Here is a 20,771-nt window from a genome sequence, read left to right on the forward strand (position 1 = left end):
CCAGTGGTTTGCAGAAGAGGATGTCTTCCTTAATTGACCCCCCATAAATGTAAGGGACATATACCAGGAGCTGTGCCAGGRCCGCCACATCTGTTGACTCATCCAGCTGTAAGGCATATAATTCACTGGCTTGTATGCGAAGCGGTAATTGTTTCAAAACATCTCCTGCCATGTCTCTGATGTGTCGTGAACAGTGTTGTTTGATGAAGCCATTGTCTGTAAAGTTTTTTTGGGCATTTTCCCCCAGCATTGTCCCAGCCATATCCGTGGCAGCAGGAAGAATTAAGTCATCCACAATAGTATGGGGCTTGCCTGTCCTAGCCACTCAGTAGCTCACCATATAAGATGCTTCTAGCTCCTTCTTGTTAATGGTATCTGTTGCTTTTATACACGTCTTACTACTCAAAGTCGTCCTTATTCTTGCTCATAAAACTCCTGTCGCTTATTTTTCAAATTGTCATGTTTATTTTCTAAATGTCTGTGCAAGAGGGAAGGTTTCCCACGGGAGAGTAACGGTTAATGTGATTGGATGTTAATTATTGGACTAGGCTACCTGTATTTGACATTGTGTTGTTATTTCGCTGAACACTAGATGGTTAAAAAAAAATTGGGCAGTGAAACGAGGCTACTCAGGCAAGAAAAAAACCTCACCCAAATGTATAGCCCCGTTGGAAAATATAAATGTACTGTTTGAAAAAAGTGTGGAGATTGTTTGGGATAATCCATTCTAAAATGTCAGTGACATAATATTACATTTTGTGATCATTCAAATTCATTACACTATTTCCAATTACTATTATGTTTGTTGACTTGAAATAAATGTTTATTTTATCTTGCTTTGAGGTGCATTTGTTTCATGTGTGGATCCACTTGGAGTACGTTCAGTTCAATGTTTGCTAAGTGACTTGACTGTATGTACTGAATGGCACGTTCCCACAAAACGTTTTTCAGAGTTCTTGAACAGACTTTGAGGTACGTTTGCTCTATTTGTTGGGTGTGGCTTGAAGCAATGAGTGACATATTTAAAGGGCAAAGGTGCATTTTGAACACACAACCCAACCCCTCKCCGTTTTTCAACTGGTTGTTCAGAACAGAATTGAATGTTGCACACTTTTTTTTGTACTCAACAGCCCTGCCATTGGTAGGCCTACGTCACKATTTCCGGTTTCAGGCTATTTAAACCATTTGAGCCATTTTATTCTGGTTGGTCAAGAGGGCTGGAAGTATTTAGACAACATGCTGCTGTTGCTTTAGATTTCAGGTATTAGWCTTGAGTCTTTCTGCAGTTTTTGCAGTGTTTGGGRGTTTTAACTTTGTATCCATTATCTTGCTACAGTAGCCTAAGTATTTTGGATCATTTTTGTTAATGTCGATTTTTTTGTCAATACATTTTGTTTTMAACTACAACCATTTTTCCATGGATTCCGTCATCACTTTTGCACTTTGGGCCTACACAAACATTTTTTTTCACGCTACTCCGTCCGCTCTCCAACTGTATGCTCCAAAACCCAACTAACTAGGTTTCTGGGTCCGTTATTCTTAATAAGAGTATTATTTGGTTTAAAATAACAAGTATTTGTTGAAAAAATAAATGACTCAAAAAGACTGCAGGTGAATTTCAGACAGTTTATTTAATAGATCACTGAAACAGCTGTGTGTGTCTGTCGAACCTGACACAAACAGAAACTACTACTGGAAATTTACATCACTGACTGACAAACACACAGGCACAGACTTGACAACCCTTGGTCTTCTTCTCTCTCTGTCGTACACACTCATACATAACATGTGTTCTAGAGATAGAAAGGTGAATGTGTTGCAAATGGCACTGTCTTTTCTATATAGTGAGCTATATAGGGAATAAGGTGCCATTTGGGACGCACTATGCGTTTCTGACATAGGAGCAGCAGGCATGACTGGAAAAACATTCCCTGTTAGTCTTCTTACCAAATTACCCATATTCAAATGCCACTTGGTGTGTCTGTTAAGTAAAATAGAGGGCACTTCAAATGATCAGAGCCATGAAATAAACACTGGAATAAAAAAAGTCTCCTATCCAACTTTAGGCTGGTATTCGATTGCTAATTTGGTCAATGCGACAATTTATACGTCATTTCTGATTCAGCCGACATATGCAGTGTTTACCGTGAATGTGGTGTCCACGAACGTGGAACATTGCCTTAAAAATGTGCATTGCCGAAAAAGCATGATCGGACTGAATCGCAGCATAGCCCTTTCCTGCAGTCAAATGAGTTAGTGGCCTCATGGGTGGAATGTTATTAATATTTTTCATAATTTCATAATTAATAAACAACGATTTTTTAACTCTGAAAATCCAATGTTTCTATGTCAAAACGGGTTTTTATATTTTTCAGTCTTCTGTGATGTATATAAAGTGGAGTACTGTGATGCAAACTCAAAATGTAATACATTTAAACTCTATGTCTGACATGGTACAGATGTCTTCTTTTTTAAGCCCACAACCATGTGTGTGAGGTGTATACTTTTGTTTCAAAGTAGATTTGTTTAAGACTACTAAGAAACACTCGGTGTGACCCTGATTTATCCCACTGCAGTAAAAGGTTAAGGCTACAGGATGTAGTCCTTGGCTTTGTACATGGACTGTTGTTTAAAGTAAACAGTGTCCTCTGAAAATGATTCCAGTTTAAAAACAGGCTTACTGTAGCATGGAAAGAAACATATTAGCGCTGTCCTCAATAGCACCCGCTATTCCTATGGGCCCTGGTCAAAAGTAGTGCACTATATACGGAATAGGGGTCAATTTGGGAAACAGAGTGATCTACCCAGGGACGCAGTCCAAAAATCCCCAAATCCCCATTCTAATGTTTCATAGCTTCATTGTGCACAGACACCTTTTAAACTATACTATTTGACATTCCTCTGTACCTTCATTTGCATATAAAACCATATCCTCTACTGACTCCATCCAAGCAAAATCACATCATGCATCTTTTAACAATGGATCCATTGGCAGTACAACAGGCGTTTCAAACACATTTGAGTCCATCGGTTCAAATCATTTTACTTGGCTGTATGTATTAGTACATAAAATAACACTGACCTAAAGCAGCGGTGGCTGGTGCCACTTTAAATCGGAGGACGGGCTCATTGTAATGGCTGGAATGTATTAAATAGAACGGCATCATACACATACCGTTCTAATAAATTCCATTCCAGTGTATGAGCCGTCCTCCCCTCACCACCTACCACTGACCTAAAGAAACCCTTTAGGGCCAGATAACTGCTTCCCAAATGGCATCCTATTTTGTAAATAGTCCACTACATTTGACCAGGGCCCATAGGACTCTGGTCAAAGGTAGTGCACTATAACATTAATAGGGAATAGGGTGCCATTTTCGGTTGCACCCCTGTTATTACTGTATCGATCTACAGACAATGTAACTGGACTAGTCTGGTTTATTGGCACCATAAATTGACATACTTTAAAAAAAATGAAATCTTCAGTGTTTGTCTGATATAACAATACTCAGCGTGGCATATATACTTTTAGATCATTCCCCAATATTTCCAGAAATCCTGGTTGGAACCAATCACAGCCAGAGAGGAAAAGGTTGTAGAAATGAGACACTTCAGTTGTTCTGGGGATTGGCTGTTCAGCTCTTACCTAAGGATAATTGTGGCTATCAAACTGAGATTTCTCACTCACTGACTGCCTTTTTAAGGAGTCCAATATTGAGTTACATACATTATACATTATTTTTTACAGGGTGGTGGGGATAGATAGAGCCTGTGACCAATGGCACCCTATTTCCTATATCGTGCACTATTGGGAAGCATACAGAATGCTTGGGCAGAGGTTCCATCTTGACCGTTGGTGGTTCCAGCACCAGTTTGATAGCAGCCAGACCCAGTGCAATTATCTGTAGGTAAGCGCTGATCAGCCAATCCCCACGAAACCTGGAATCTCTCATTTCTACAACCTCCTCCTCTCTGGCTGTGATTGGTTCCAACCAGGATTTCTGGAAATATTGGGGAATATTGGAAAAATGTACAGACTTCTGCAACCCTAACAAAGAGCCTAACAAACCCACTGTCTTAAGCACTGATCCTAGACCAGTCTGAACGCATCTTCACACTGTCCACCAAGGTTTCTAACTTGCTGCAATAAGAACTGATTCTAGACCAGGCTACTATTACAGACAGACAGAAGTAAACATGTAAACACAAATAGAAAGAAGGACCACAAGGATAAATACAATCCTTCTGTACACGGCTGCTATACAAAACAGTTCACCCTGTTTGTTTGTGATTACACTCAATTGCTTTAATACAGTAGATACCGGATCATAATCATTTTGTCAACAACAACAAAGACACTGTGTCCCACATTGCACCCTGCACTCTATATAGTGCACTACGTTTGACCAGGTCACTATGGGCCCTGGTCAAAAGCAGTGCACTAGATAGGTGATAATGTGCCATTTGGAACACAAACATGAAGAAGAAGAAAATATGTATAACTCTTCATAAATCAATGCGATTAGCATTAAGACTTGGACCCTCAAGCCCGCCCACTCCTAACCCCTCCCAGCACCCTCACAGCCCCATATGAAGATCAAAGACAGTATTAGCATGAAGGGAGATCAGTGTGAGAGATAGAGAATGTGACTTGAGACCTGGTTATCACGGACGCCCACCCACATATGCTCTCTCTCGCACTGATCTGCCCTTCATGTTAATACTGACCAGAGACCTCAATATTAAAAGCAACGGCCGTCTGTTCTCAGTGAAGGGCATTGGGGTTAGACAAATCATTGCAACACTACATCAATCATTATTACTTTAGGCTGGCTGGCTACTGAAGACATGTAGTATGTGCTTTCTATCAAATATAGGCTGGTTTATAAGTATATAATACAACACAGAGATCACATATTTCCCTGTTTTTGTTTTTAAAACATTATTGATCAAAATGCCACCACATACATACAGTACTGCATTATATATTGGAGCAACACTAGGTAAGCATTCTGTTTTTAGACCATCAGAGAGATTCTGACAAAATGTGAAACACAGCAAGCGCTTGACCAAAATGTCACCCTATTCCTACATAGTGCACTATATAATAAATAGGGTGCCATTTGGGACACACACACAGCGAACAACCACCACCAGTATTGATTGATCAGTCCCTCTAGGAACAACCCTTGGCTAGAGGTGGTTTAGTGGATTCCACATACAGTAATTACTGGATTCACTGTCTGTTACGCCTCAGCACTGAGGTCAGAAATAAAGAAAGCAGACCTGGGTTTCAAATACTTGGAAAATCAATTGAAATACCTATCTGTTTAAAATGTCCTGGCTTAATAAACCAATAGAAAAGTCCCAAAACGTCATACCCCACCCATCTGGCACGCCAGGCAGATTTAACCAAACACTCAAAGTATTTGAAAAGATTTGAATTTTTGTATTTGATCCCAGGTCTACCAAGAGGTCCAAACACTGTATATTGCAGCTCCAGCTGGAGATACTGTATGTGCTCAGTACRGACACCACCAGTCCCCAGGGGCACATGGGTCCCCAAATTAGGTCCCCGGGTCCATAGGTCCACAGGATACCTCAAATTTCCACGAGAATTCCATGAGGCTGAGGCCCTCCTTCTGATGGGGGGGGGGCAGTGTAATGGGGTTTGGGGAGTAGAGGGGTGCATCAAGTTGACGGAAAGGGGTGTGTGTTTTGTGTCTTCGGGAATATCTCCAAATCAATAATAGGAGCAAATGAGTTTCAGTCCCCAGTTTATTTGTAGCAAACCCCCTCTCTCTCTGTCTCGGTCTGTTTGTTGTTTTCTTGGCCATCTATGATAGGTATCAAATCCTTTATCCTCATCATAATCCAGGCTGAGGAGGGTGGTGGAGCTACAGCAGGGGGGAGTGGGAGGGAACATGGTGATTGACATGATGTCTGGCCCCTCCCCTCAGCCACAAGAGATGACAGTAAAACGTTTGGAGATGCAGGACATGTTGTGGAGCACGATACCCAGGAGAAAGAGCAGGACACAGGCTACCAGGATCACTGTACACACCCCGGACCACGTGGAGCCCTTCCCCCCTCCACCACCTCCTCCCCCGGCTCCCCTCCTCTCTGCCTCCTCCAGGCCGTCGAGACTCATCCCCAGGGGCTGCAGCTCAGGCATGGCCACCACCGCCACATCCACCTTTTGCTGCCCGCTGCCACCTGGCAGGAACCGGCAGCCCAGATCACCAGGCAACAGCGCCCTCTCCTTAGCGACGGGCAGGGGCAGCATGTAGCAGCCATTGCTAGGCAGGCGGATGAAGACGGGCGTGTGCTCGGAGGCGTGCGGGATGGCGATGACGGTAATGATGTCAGGGTCATCGGGGAGCTGGGAGACGGAGAGGCCGGCGGGGAGTTTGGTGACGCCACGGCACCAGGGGCAGCGGATCTCTTTCTGGCTGGACCTCATCTGGGTCAGGCACACAGAGCAGCACGTGTGTCTGCAGTCCAGCAGCTTGGGCCTCCTTCGCGGGCTGTAGTAGTTAAAACAGATCTGACACTCCAGGATGGAGTCCTGCGAGAGAGACCGAGTCTCCATTTTGTTATGGATTGTTATTATGGGTCCTTTATAGTAGCGTTCACGTTTCTGTTCACTTCACTTGTGAGAATGTCAGCAATCACGAGAATAGGGTGGTTTCACAAGGCTAGGTGCTTTATAGTTTCAGGAGAAGGGAGAGAACGTGCTCAATTATTATCCTCTTGCGTGAACAAGTGAAACGGTGCTTGTAACCCTTTGATGTAACTGGCTGTTTTTGTGCACTGCAACACAAACCAGGATGACAAAGAYGAATGCCTCTTATTATTTGACTGTAGTAGCAGGAAGCTAAATGATATCCAGACCATCTACAAGGCACTTGAATCCTCCTCAGAGCAAAGCTGTGCTGCTTGAGTTCATAGCCTCTGCTCGGTGTCCTTCCACCCACCTGGCCGTCTCAGTGTTGGTGTGATGTCTCAGTGTCGGTGTGATGTCACAGGATGATCGAGGTCACATGGTGGTTCATCTGTGAAACAAGAGAGAAGACTGCAGTGTTAACGGGCTGAATAGATTCACGGGGCAGAGAGAATGTATGTGTGTGTATGTACAGAAGTGCGCATCAACACTGAGAGTGGAGCAGAAATAGGAGCAGGGGCATGGCCAGGGCAGTGTAGCGGGCCGCCAAGCACGTAGGCTTTGTGTGTGTCCCGAATGGCACCCCATTCCCTATACAGTGCACTACTTTTGACCAGAGCCCTATGGGGATTAGGGTGTAGCCTGTGTCCCCCTCAATCCCCCTGGGGCTGGCTCATCAGCCTGGATCTCTCGCATTCATTTTCACACAGATATATCAGTTAGCTGCCCTGCCCCTATCAACGCTCTGCCTGCCCGCCTGGCTTTAACATCAAAAGGAATCACACACACACACACACACACACACACACACACACACACACACACACACACACACACACACACACACACACACAGTTAGCTCTCATCAGACACACGACAGAGAAATAACTAACATTACAGAAACGTGTGAGGAAGCTCATACACGCCACATCATACAGAGCAAAGAGAAAGGAGATCATCATGCCACAACCACACGTGATGGAAAGTGACATTATCATCATCATCCGTGGCATATCCACATCAGACACAATAGGGTAACTCAGGGCACTAAGGCCAGCAGAGGAGATCTGATAGTGGGTGGGATATAAGCATTTTTCATAATATTGCTAATTATTTTTTATCTTCAGCCACAGTAGGAAAATAATTTTGGTCATCACACTGTACACAGAATGCATAAAATCAACATACGTATTAGTTAGCCACAGGCTCTGTGAATGTTTGTTCTTCCACTCTTCTTTTTACATAATCATATTAGCCATTTTAGTTAGGGCAATTCCATTGGAACAGAATTACGCCCAGACTCAAGATTTTTCACTTCAAATGTAAACCAAACAAAAAACACTGATGTCTAAGCTTAACAAACCACACAGCTCTATGCACAAGGACTACTTTAACAAGATGTTACCGTAATTCTGTTACCAAATGTTGCACACTTTTTCCAGAATTTTGTATTTATTTACTGTGTACCTTTTTCTAAGTAGTCAACCATGTGCAAAGAGCTCTATGGTTTGTTCAATTTTGAAATCAATGGTTTTTTGTTTGGCATTCATTTTAAAGTAAAATAAAAACGATTAGCATAATTCCGTTCATGTGGAATTGACCTTAATCCGTGTAGAATCTCCGTTATGACACTCTCACATTTACAGGTGATTACGTTCTGATTACGTTCCTACTCTTTATTTTTCTGTGAGCTGGGAGTGTGAAATGGAGAGTTGGACTCAAAGCAAGGCAAGATGTTTCTTTCCTCTTCCATCTCTAAGCCCTATAGGGACACTGTAGCTTGTACGGTACTAGGCACATGTCTTAGTAACTGACTGACAGAGGGACAGTGACATGGAACAACCCGTGAAACCTTTTTATTTTCAAGGTGACCATAGATACTATTCATGTCAACAGTATTGTCAAATGATATCTTGTCAATTAAACTCCTCAGCTCTCACAGCTGTTTGCTCACATGTTGTAATGGACTTGCAGCCATAGTGAAGACATCCATGTGACATACCGGTTGTGTCCCAAATGGCTCCCTATTGTCTATGGGTCCTGGCCAAAAGTACTGCACTACTTAGGGAACAGGGTACCATGTTACTGTCCCTCTCCCTTTTGGGACAGAAACATCTATTTCTTGTGTTAGGTTTCTAAATCCACTGTAAATGCGACACATTTGCAGCATTTAGCGTCTCCACCACACACATCCGAACCTCACCCACTTCCTCCCTTCCCCTCTTTCCCTCTCTCCCTCTATCCCTCCCCAGGCAAAATGTATCTTTCTGTTTTGGTTCTGATGTGATACCCCCTTCACTCCTCACTCTCCGCTTGACCTAGTTTCTCTAAACCCTTCTGCATTCTCTACCACCATTTCAAAGTCAAGTAAAATGCAGTAATTTTAGTTACGGGGAAGAGAGAGAGAGAGGGGGAAGATACAGAGGGAGAGAGAAAGAGAGAAAGAGGGAGAGAAAGAAAGGGAGGCAGATGAAGAGAGAAAAAGAGAGCGAGAGAGAGACCTGCCTGATGGGTAAGACAACCAGGGGTATTAGTAAAAACCCTTCATAAGATAAGGATTAGCTTTGATCTGACAAAAATGCTTTGTGGCTCAATATTCCCATACACTCATTATTTCATGCTCCTCTCTTTCCCTCCTTCATAATTTACTCTCTTCCCCTCCATCCTCTGTCATTTACTCTCTCTAAATACATTTCTCGACTGTTAGTCCGTCTACCTTTCTTTAGGTGACTCCTCTCTCTCTCTCTTTCACATTATAGCGTTGTGACCCATTTCAACATTTCACCTAGTGTGGGAGAGAAAACACACCTCACTGTCACTGAGCAGAACTATAGGAGGTACAGCAAATCTAATTCCTCAGCATCCTCTATAAAACACTTAAAAGCAACTGTGAATGAATTCAAAAAAGTCTTAATACAAGGTTTGGTCCGTCATATCATATGACCGTAGGAAAGGAATATGATTAAGTAATGATGGTGACTTCCCTACTGGCACTCCTATCCCTGTCCAGAGCCCCTTTGGCCCCCTGGGACCATCCGAAAGGACAGACACACTCCCTCCACTGAGCGTAACTGGAACACACACACACGCACACACACACACACTCTGTCCCTTCAGTCTCCCCTGCCTCGCTCCACAGCACACACAATCAGCCGAAGGAAAAAGCTCACTCCTCCTTAAAGACAGCGGCTAAAAATAACCAAGGAAAGGACACACACACACTCCCAAAAATGATAAACTGGTTGGAGCAAGTCAGAGAGGGGGGTAAAAAGTAGCAGGGGAGTTGGAAGACAAAGGGGGAGAGGAGAGAAAGGGAACAGAAACACAGGTTAACACCTGTCATTACAAATAAGAATTTGTTCTAAACTAACGTGCCTAGTTAAATAAAGGTTAAATAAAATCAATCAATAAAAATTTCCTTCCGATACTGAGGACTAAGTCCGAGTCCCAAATGGCACCCTATTTCCTTATAGGCTCCAGTCAAAAGTAGTGCACTAAATAGGAAATAGGGTGTCATTTGGGATGCAATATAGACATTAGACATGCATCAAAACTAAATAGTTCACTTTTCTGAAAGAAAGGCTGGCCTCCTACAAAATAACATACACTTTCACAAAAAGTCATTACTATGTACATGTATGCATGAAAAGGCATTGATATTACACAACTTACATGGGTGGCCACTTACCAGTACTAAGGCTAAAAACTCTGGCACAGTCAGAAACAGTTACTGTGTAAATTGAAACTAGGGGTTAATTGACATTACATGGCATGAGGCTAGGTCTAGGACAAACCCTTGACTAAGTTGCCAAGTACTTTTACGCTCCACACTCACTCCTAGTTAATCCTCCACTCAACAATTAATCTCAATTAGACACATTTTTTATTATACATCGTAAGTGAAGCACACAGGCGAACAGAGAAGACCACATTTGCCCTTGAGAAAGGTGTATCTCGATGATGAAAAGTGTGTGTGTGTGCCGTGTGTGTCCAGAGGCCTGTGCAGCAGACTGCTGCAGGACACATTATGGTAATTTCCATCTTAAGGACCTAGTCCCCATCAGCAAACACACACACACACGCACACAGTCCCCATCCACAGACGTGCCTGCCAGGCAGCAGTACTATAAACTCTGGCCCACACACCCACATCAGCGTGACCAACAAACACACAATCCACTACCTCTCGGATACATCAGTAAAAGAGCTGAGGGGGGAGGTGTGTGAGTATGTGTGTCCATGTGTGTGTGTGACCTGTAGAGGGAGGCGATCATACATCTCTCGAGGAGCTTGCATCTCAATCTCCAAAGCCAATATTTGACCACGTCCTTGGCTACCTTTCCTTTCTTATCAACAAACCATAGTGGAAAACTGGAGAGAATAGATCCAACACTAGGACCAGACTTACTGATTGAATTTCCCTGATCCTGAAACACAGACACCTCACATTGTTCTTAATCAATGTCTATCTAGCAGCTGGCTACATTATCATAGATACGGGTAACTGCCAAAATAAAGGAAACACGAACATAAAGTGTTGTAGCCCTTTACACTTGTACCTGTATACAGGTTGAAAATGGTTGATTTGGGCAATGACAAGTGCATAAATTGGAACGCAGTGGCTGTAAAGTAACATGCTATACATGACCTCAGGCTCTGTCTGTATGGGGTTTGACAAGAAGGAGGGATGGGGGAACAAGAAGATCCCCCATGCCTTCAGCTAATTGGGCAACTTTTGCAAATGTGTTGTTGTCTGAGTGCGAGAAATGCTGTACATGTATTTTGAAAGATGAGACATTGAGGATTATAATAAATACCGCTTTGATGTCATACAGGCAAGCCAAACATCCATGTGCACTTCACATTTCCATCTCATAAAAATCATATCTATTGTCAAAGTGGAGGATCTTTATGTTTGATGTACAGTACCAGTCAAAAGTCTGGACACACCTACTCATTCAAGGGTTGTTCTTTATTTTTACTATTTTCTACATTGTAGAATAATAGTGAAGACATGAAAACTATGAAATAACACACATGGAATCATGTAGTAACCAAAAAAGTGTTAAACAAATCAAAATATATTTTCTATTTGAGATTCTTCAAAGTAGCCACCCTTTGCCTTGATGACAGCTTTGCACCCTCTTGGCAATTAACATCCCCTACGCTCCTTTGAGACCCCTCCTTCAAAGTCTCTGAGATCTCTTCTTCTAGCCATGGTAGCCAAAATAATGGGCATTTTTATACATGACCCTAAGCATGATGGGATGTTAATTGCTTAATTAACTCATGAACCACACCAGTGTGGAAGCATCAGCTTTCAATATACTTTGTAGCCCTCATTTACTCAAGTGTTCCTTTATTTGGCAGCCTCTTATTTTTTAAACTCCATTGCTGGTTAGGACTTGTAAGTAGCATTTCACTGTAAGGACTACACCTGTTGCATTCGGGCGCATGTGACAAATACAATTTGATTTTGATTTGGGATATACACTGAGTGCTGGCACATGTTGACTCCGATGCTTCCCACAGTTGTGTCAAGTTGGCTGGATGGTCTTTGGGTGGTGGACCATTCTTGATACAAACCCAGCAGCATTGCAGTTAAACTGGCGCACCTGGCACCTCAAGGCTTAAAAATCCTTCTTTAAACTGGCGGATTTCATGGGGATTCCTTTAGTATGCTAATTCGATTTCAGCGGGGGCGCGGACATCGGCTCTAAGGGTGTAACCTTTCTCTTCCCCTTCATCAGTCGTGGCTGAACGACAACAACATTAACATACAGCTGGCTGGTTATACGATGTACCGGCAGGATAGAACAGTGGCGTCTGGTAAGACAAGGGGCAGCAGTCTATATATGTTTGTAAACAACAGCTGGTGCACGATATCTAAGGAAGTCTCGAGCTATTGCTCGCCTGAGGTAGAGTATCTCATGATAAGCTGTAGACCACACTACCTATCGAGAGAGCTTTCATCTGTATTCTTTGTAGCTGTTTACATACCACCACAGTTAGAGGCTGGCACTAAGACAGCATTGAATGAGCTGTATTCCGCCATAAGCAAACAAGAAAACGCTAACCCAGAGGAGGCGCTCCTAGTATCTGGGGACTTTAATGCAGGGAAACTTAAATCCATTTTACCATATTTCTATCAGCAGGTTAAATGTACAAACAGAGGAAAAATAACTCTGGACCACCTATACCCCACACACAGGGATGCATAGGCTGGTCACAAAGCTCTCCCTCGCCCTCCATTTGGCAAGCAAAAATTAAAGCAGGAAGCACCCGTGACTAGATCAATACAAAAGTGGTCAGAGGAAGCAGATGCTAAGCTACAGGACTGTTTTGCTAGCACAGACTGGAATATGTTCCGGGATGGCATTGAGGAGTACACCACATCAGTTATTGGTTTCATCAATAAGTGCATTGATGACGTTGTCCCCACAGTGACTGTACGTCATACCCAGACCAGAAGCCATGGATTACAGGCAGCATCCACACTGAGCTAAAGGCTAGAGCTGCCACTTTCAAGGAGCGGGACTCTAACCCAGAAGCTTATAAGAAATCCTGCTATGCCCTCCGACGAACGATCAAAGGGGCAAGGCGTCAATACAGTACTAAGATCGAATCTTACTACACTGGCTCTGACGCTCGTCGGATGTGGCAGGGCTTGCAAACCATTACAGACTACAAAGGGAAGCACAGCCGAGAGCAGCCCAGTGACATGAGCCTAACAGATGAGCAAAACTAAGTCTATCCTCGCTTCAAGGCAAATAACACTGAAACATGCATGAGAGGACCAGCTGTTCCGGAAGACTGTGTGATCACGCTCTCTGCAGCCAATGTGGGCAAGACCTTTAAACAGGTCAACATTCAAAAGGCAGCAGGACCAGACGGATTACCAGGATCTGTACTGCGAGCATGCGCTGACGAACTGGCAAGTGTCTTCACCGAAATGTTCAACCTCTCCCTGTCCGAGTCTGTAATACCAACATGTTTTAAGCAGACTACCATAGTCCCTGTGCCCAAGAACACTACGGTAACCTGCCTAAATGACTACCGACCCGTAGCACTCACATCTGTAGCCATGAAGTGCCTTGAAAGGCTGGTCATGGGTCACATCAACACCATCATCCCAGACACCCTAGAACCACTTCAATTTGCATGCCGCTCCAACAGACCCACAGATGATGCAATCTCCATTGCACTTCCACACTGTCCTTTCCCACCTGGACAAAAGGAACACCTATGTGAGAATGCTATTCATTGACTACAGCTTAGCGTTCAACACCATAGTGCCCTCAAAGCTCATCAATAAGCTAAGGTCCCTGGGACTAAACACCTCCCTCTGCAACTGGATCCTGGACTTCCTGACGAGCCGACCCCAGGTGGTAAGGGTAGGTAACAACACATGACTCCAACACCATCATTAAATTTGCCGATGACACAACAGTGGTAGGCCTGATCACCGACAATGACGAGACAGCCTATAGGGAGGAGGTCAGAGATAATGGAGATGATTGTGGACTACAGGAAAAGGAGGACCGAGCACGCCCCCATTCTCATCGAAGGTCTGCAGTGGAGCAGGTTGAGAACTTCAAGTGCCTTGGTGTCCCCATCACCAACAAACTAACAAGGTCCAAGCACACCAAAACAGTTGTGACACCAAGACAGGCATGACAAAACCTATTCCCCCTCAGGAGATATTTGGCATGGGTTCTCAGATCCTCAAAAGGTTCTACAGCTGCACCATCGAGAGCATCACTGCCTGGTATGGAAACTGCTCGGCCTCCGACCACAAGGCACTACAGAAGGTAGTGCGAACGGCCCAGTACATCACTGGGGCCAAGCTTCCTACCATTCAGGACCTCTATACCTGTCACGCCCTGGCCTTAGTTATCTTTGTTTTCTTTATTATTTTAGTTAGGTCAGGGTGTGACATGGGGGATGTATGTGTTTTGTATTGTCTAGGTTTTTTTGTATGTTTATGGGGCAGTGTCTAGTCTCGGTGTATGTATGTATGTCTATGGTTGCCTAGATTGGTTCTCAATTAGAGACAGCTGTCTATCGTTGTCTCTGATTGGGAGCCATATTTAGGCAGCCATAGTCATTAGGTAGTTTGTGGGTGATTGTCTATGTCTAAGTTGCCTGTGTCTGCACTTTTGTTTATATAGCTTCACGTTCATCGGTTTATTGTTTTGTCTAGTTTGTATCGTGTTTGTTTCGTTTTGTTTTCATCGTCATTAATAAAGAAGATGTATTGTTATCACGCTGCGCCTTGGTCCTCCTCTCTTCAAAGTTACTACGAGCGTGACAATACCAGGCGGTGTCAGAGGAAGGCCCTCAAAGACTCCAGCCACCCTAGTCATAGACTGTTCTCTCTGCTACCACACGGCAAGCGGTACCGGAGCGCCAAGTCTAGGTCCAAGAGGTTTCTAAACAGCTTCTACCCCCAAGCCATAAGACTCCTGAACATCTAGTCAAATGGCTACCCAGACTATCTGGAGCGGAATCAGTAGAATGGTATGAAATACATCAAACACATGGTTGCCAGGTATTTGATGCCATTCCATTTGATCCTTTCCTGCCCTCAGAAGCCCCTACTGATCTACACTGAATTAAGTGGATATAACACGTGACATCAATAAGGGATTATCGCTTTCACCTGGTCAGTCTGTCATGGAAAGACCAGGTGTTCCTACTGTTTTGTACACTCAGTGTCTATACAGATATGATGACAGGAAGAAATACTGATGAAGTGACATCAATCAATTGAGAGAAGGGTCTTTCTGTGTTGTCTATGCATCCAAGAGCATAATGCATGTTATCAACTGTGCTGTCCAAACAAATATCTATATTTTTTGTTAAATCAGACCAATTCAAAGCCCTTTATAGCATTATGTCTATTCATGTCTACTCAGAATCGTAGCCTGCTGACTGTTCAAAATGCTTTCAGTCATGACAGTGAGCTGGTTTGTGTGTTGTGCAGAGAAGTAAAACAAGGCAAGCTGGAGTCTAAATCCCCCTATAAAATAACTACTCATCTTTCTTCTCAAGGTCTCTCAGGTCAGGATTAAATCCGATCAGTGGTAGATCCGCGTTATAGCAGGTTTGACATTTAAAGGTAATTTCCGAGATATGCAACATTCACTGTGAATGAGGTCTCCACGAACGTGGGAACATTGCCTTTGACAGGTGCATAGCTGACAAAGCATATCCGGATTGAATCCCAGCCTTAATGTTGTGAACTCTGTGAAATACATCCAGGTTTAGTATCCTTTCCTTGATGTCAGTCATAGCTTACAAGCAATCAAGATTGCCATTTTTGTATATCTTTGAAACGGAAATAAGAAATATCCTAGTAATATCTAACCAGATCCAACGGATGATACAATGTTTCTGTCTTCTACATGCAATGGCATCCACCTGTTCTATGATGAAATAACAGCGCAAAGCATCCTATTTATCAACAGCATTGCAATCCCTTTGTCTGATGATGAAAGGCAAGTTTAGACAGCACTGATGAGAAGTAGAGATAGTAGGTATATTATCTCTGTGATTAAAGGAACAGTTGAAAGGAGAGGATTGGTGACTCTATCTACCAGACATATTTACTGATTGTGGAGATGTGAAGGAAACTACAACTGAACCAAACAGCTTGGAAAAAGTTGATCCTATTAGAAATTAACTCACAGTTTTTGATTTTTTCAAATTTTGCTGACCGTTAAGCATGAACCATATCTGTTAAAAATGTGAATAAGGGTTGTAGTTTCCTCGTGTGTACACCACCATTTTTAACAAAGTGCATACATTCTGCTGCTAACCAGCGGGTATTGTACACACACACATACACACACACACACACTTCACTTAGGACTGGGAATGACATCATTCACACATCGGCAGGCAACGCAGCAATAGTGTATGTGAATGGGAACAGGAAGGGGATACCTAGTCAGTTGCACAACTGAATGCGTTCAACCAAAATATGTCTTCCGCATTTAACCCAACCCCTCTGAATCAGGCGTGTGTGCCCGTGCGCACGTGCACGCTTACAAACACTGAAAGAGACAGCTTGAGCTTCTTACCCCAAGCACAGCACTACAGTGCGAGAAGACGACATACACTCGATGCTCTACTAATGCTTGATCTCTCAATGTCTTTCTGACGCACTCCGCTATCAGACAGTCTTCAAACGCACACCGCTTTTAACACACACACACAAACTTTAGGTCTTCAAACACCCCCACCCCCCCCTTCAACACTTGTTTTCATTAACACATCATCTATTCTAGTGTTCAATAAGATCCCCGAGAGGCAAAACTTTCCTCAGCAAGTCAAGTCAAACAGATGATATCTAGAAACAGAGGGAAGCGAGCGGAGATCTAACTCATTGCTCAAAGACAAGAACTGTCACATTACTTGAGTGTAATGTTGCTGGCGGTTCATGGAAAGGAAGTGAAGATCTATTATCGAGAGAGAGAGAGAGAGAGAGAATGGATATTGTAGCACATTTTTAGAGTTGCCTGCCCTGAAACGGTTTCTTGTCACCTTATCAAGATCAACACCAGCTACTTTGTCATTATAATCATAGTAACAGTAACACATACTACAACTCTTAACCCTTCGAGTCCCTCGTCAGTGTAAAACTATCATAGTGGGCACAACTGGTTGAAATATGTCATTTCAACCAGGTTTTGCAGCAGAAAAGGTGCTATTTCAACCAGGTTTTGCCCACAGGGATATTTCAAGATCATACCATAGTTAGATCATCTTTGAAATAACACTGCCAGAGATATCAAGCAATAGGGGGGCGCTGTTTTCACTTTGGAAAAAACCGTGCCCAATTTAAACAGCCTCGTACTCTATTCTAGATCATACAATATGCATATTATTATTACTATTGGATAGAAAACACTCTCAAGTTTCTAAAACTGTTTGAATTATATCTGTGAGTAAAACAGAACTAATTTGGCAGCAAACTTCCATACAGGAAGTGAAAAATCTGAAAACAAGGCTCTGTTTCAGGGCCTGCCTATTCAACTGGCTTTTATTTATCGATATACATGCACTTCATACGCCTTCCACTAGATGTCAACAGGTAGTGGAAGGTGGAATGGGTGCCTTGCTTGATCTGAGGTCGAACAAGAGCTTTTGGAGTGACAGGTTGCCATTTTGTCAGTTATTTCGTATTTCTTGTGGAATATGTAGAATCCAACAGGCGGAGAATATGTGAGCGCTGTCTCACAATAATGTATTTTGTATGTTGTAGTAAAGTTATTTTAGAAAATCTAACACAGCGGTTGCATTAAGAACCAGTGTATCTTTCATTTGCCCATACACAAGTATTTTTATGTAAAGTTTATGATGAGTTCTTTGGTCAGATTAGGTGAGTGTCCAAAATATCTCCGGACATTCTGGGAAATTGTTGCTCCGTATTCACAATGTATAACCACGATTTGCAGCTCTAAATATGCACATTTTCGAACAAAACATAAATGTATTGTATAACTTGATGTTATAAGACTGCACTCACTGATGAAGTTGTCCAAAGGTTAGTGATTAATTTTATTATTTATTGCTGGTTTTTGCGAAAAAGCTACTTTGCGGTGAATAAATGCGGTTGCGTGTTTGGCTATTGTGGTAAGCTAATATAATTTCTATATTGTGTTTTTCCCTGTAAAACACTTTAAAAAATCTGAATATTGGCTGGATTCACAAGGTGTTATCTTTCATTTGCTGTACACATGTATTTTTCATAAATGTTTTATGATGAGTATTTATGTTTTCACGTTGCTCTCTGTAATTATTCTGGCTGCTTTGATGCTATTTTTGATGGTGGCTACAATGTAAAACTATGATTTATACCTCAAATACTGCAAATTTCGAACAAAACATAAATGTATTGTACCATGTTATAAGACTGTCTTCTGATTAAGTTGTTTCTTGGTTAGTGACTAATTATATCTCTATTTTGTCGGTTTTGTGAAAGCTACCTATGCGGTGGAAACATGGTGAAAATATGCGGTGTTGTGTTTTGGCTATTGTGGTTAGCTTAATATAAATACATATTGTGTTTTGCTGTAAAACATTTTAAAAATCGGAAATGATGGCTGGATTCACAAGATTTTATCTTTCATTTGCTGTATTGGACTAGTGATTTCAATAAATTATTATTTATATGATATCCTGATGTCCCGTAGGCTAGGCTATGCCTAGTCAGCTTTTTTGATGAGGAGGATCCCGGATCCGGGATGGGTATCACTGAAAGGTTAATCAAGATTATACATGTTGTCAAGGGACATGTATGGTGAAAGTAGAGGGCGTCCCCTTAAACAATCACATCAAATACTTCTATTTCCTTTCAGGTCCCTCTATACCACGCACACGCGCACGCGCACACGCACACACACACACACACACACACACACACACACACACACACACACACACACACCTCTGTTGCCAGGCAGTGGAAAAGAGAAAAACAGCCAAACCTAGGCAGGCCTGAGAGTTTTAGTATAATCTCATATGAGAACCTTACCTGAGCAGCTTAGCTCTTCCCCAGGGCTGCAGAGCTGGTTTAAACAGCATCATGCATACGCTGACAACAGTCATATATAACTGTATCATGTAGACCCTGACTACTACTGCTATACACTGTACTGTGTATACCCTGAATACCGCTATAGGCAGTGCTGATACTGTGTTATATATGTATACTGTACTGTCTACTGTGCTAATACTCTCTCTCTCTTTACTGTAGCACAGCGACAGCAAAAGCACCATAGATCCTTGTGTTGTGAAACTGGTGCAGAGGTAGCTAGCTACTAGAGATAAAATCCATGCTCTGTGTACCGAATACTGAGCCTCCTATCATGTAAAGAGAGCCACCCATAGACATTATTTACTTAACAACTACCCAGTTTACTAACCAATCAACAGCCAACCACCCAGAGATAATATAGTTAAAGGTAATGTCCCAAATGGCACCCTATATTCATAGAGCCCCATAGGGCTCTGGTCAAAAGTAGTGTACTACATAGAGCATAGATAGGGTCGCAGCCAATTTGGGATGCAGACAAAGGCTTATCTGAGCTCAGAGGCAAACAATGGCAGGCTACAGCTATATCCCGTCATTAGTTACTAAGGAAGGGCCTTACCGTGGGCTTCAAAGACTTACACCTACGTTCCAAATGGCAATTTTTGTAGGGGTTGATACATTTTTCGTAATAGAAAATCATCAAATACACTACGAGTTTTACATTTCCTGCACTATAAAGGGAATAGGGCGCCATTTAGGACCCAGCTACACCATCAATGGGGATCAACGGAATAGCAGCATTGATTGGTCATTAATCAGTCAATGCGACCGGATTGTTAGCTCACTGAGTGGATTATAAATGGCTATTTCAGTAGGAAAATCTCCCAGCTTGTCCCTGTGTGCATACAGACAAATACATTCTAAAACAGTCCTTAATTTCAAGGGGAAAAATTTGTCTATACTAKAGTATATTTCTTCTTCTAAGTTAAAATAGCTGATAATTCTTTGAGTATAAACCAATTATAAACCCTAATTCAAGAGTTTCATTTTCTCAGTAAGGCTCTCTTGACAAACATGAAACAAATCATGAGCTAACAACATTCAGCTTTCGCACATGCGTTCTGCCTTTACTTGGTACAACAGAAATAGATTTAAAGAGCACTGCTACTGTATATGGAATAGCTTGGATTACAGTAACTCTCTGCTCATAAATCTATTCATGTCTAGTATGACATTATGAGTGGATCATAGTTCTCTCTCTCTCTCTCTCTCATATATTGAGGTGAAGAAAGGAGAGAGATATTTCATCTGACTCGTTGGCGTGCAGCGGTGGACAGCTCTGGCTAGTGAAAACACAAACAGATCGATGAGATGATTGGCACCACACGACAATCCCGGCCCTTGGGCAGCCCAGACACTCCATCTTCGTCCCAAATGGCATCATATTCCCTATGTAGTGCACTACTTGTGACCAGAGCCCTTTGGGAATAGGGTGCCATATGGGATGAAAACACTCACTGGCACTGACTGAAATTCATCCATCAATATGGGACACACTCATGCCCC

The 20,771-nt window shown here is 42.7% G+C and overlaps 1 protein-coding gene across 2 annotated transcripts in view; it reads right to left on the reverse strand.

Annotated features, from left to right (window-relative positions):
* Positions 1 to 1,612: 1,612 nt before the first annotated feature.
* The window catches only part of LOC111973382 (E3 ubiquitin-protein ligase RNF152), a 67,921-nt gene continuing 48,762 nt past the window's right edge, over positions 1,613 to 20,771 (reverse strand). For both annotated transcript variants that reach the window (XM_024000729.2, XM_070446712.1), the window contains exon 2: positions 1,613 to 7,055. In XM_024000729.2, the coding sequence (XP_023856497.1) occupies positions 5,957 to 6,592 (636 nt within the window). In that variant the 5' untranslated portion in view covers positions 6,593 to 7,055 and the 3' untranslated portion in view covers positions 1,613 to 5,956. The remainder of the gene's footprint in view (positions 7,056 to 20,771) is intronic.

Source organism: Salvelinus sp. IW2-2015, linkage group LG14 (assembly GCF_002910315.2).
Source record: "Salvelinus sp. IW2-2015 linkage group LG14, ASM291031v2, whole genome shotgun sequence".
In the NCBI taxonomy this organism is placed as follows: Eukaryota; Metazoa; Chordata; class Actinopteri; order Salmoniformes; family Salmonidae; genus Salvelinus; species Salvelinus sp. IW2-2015.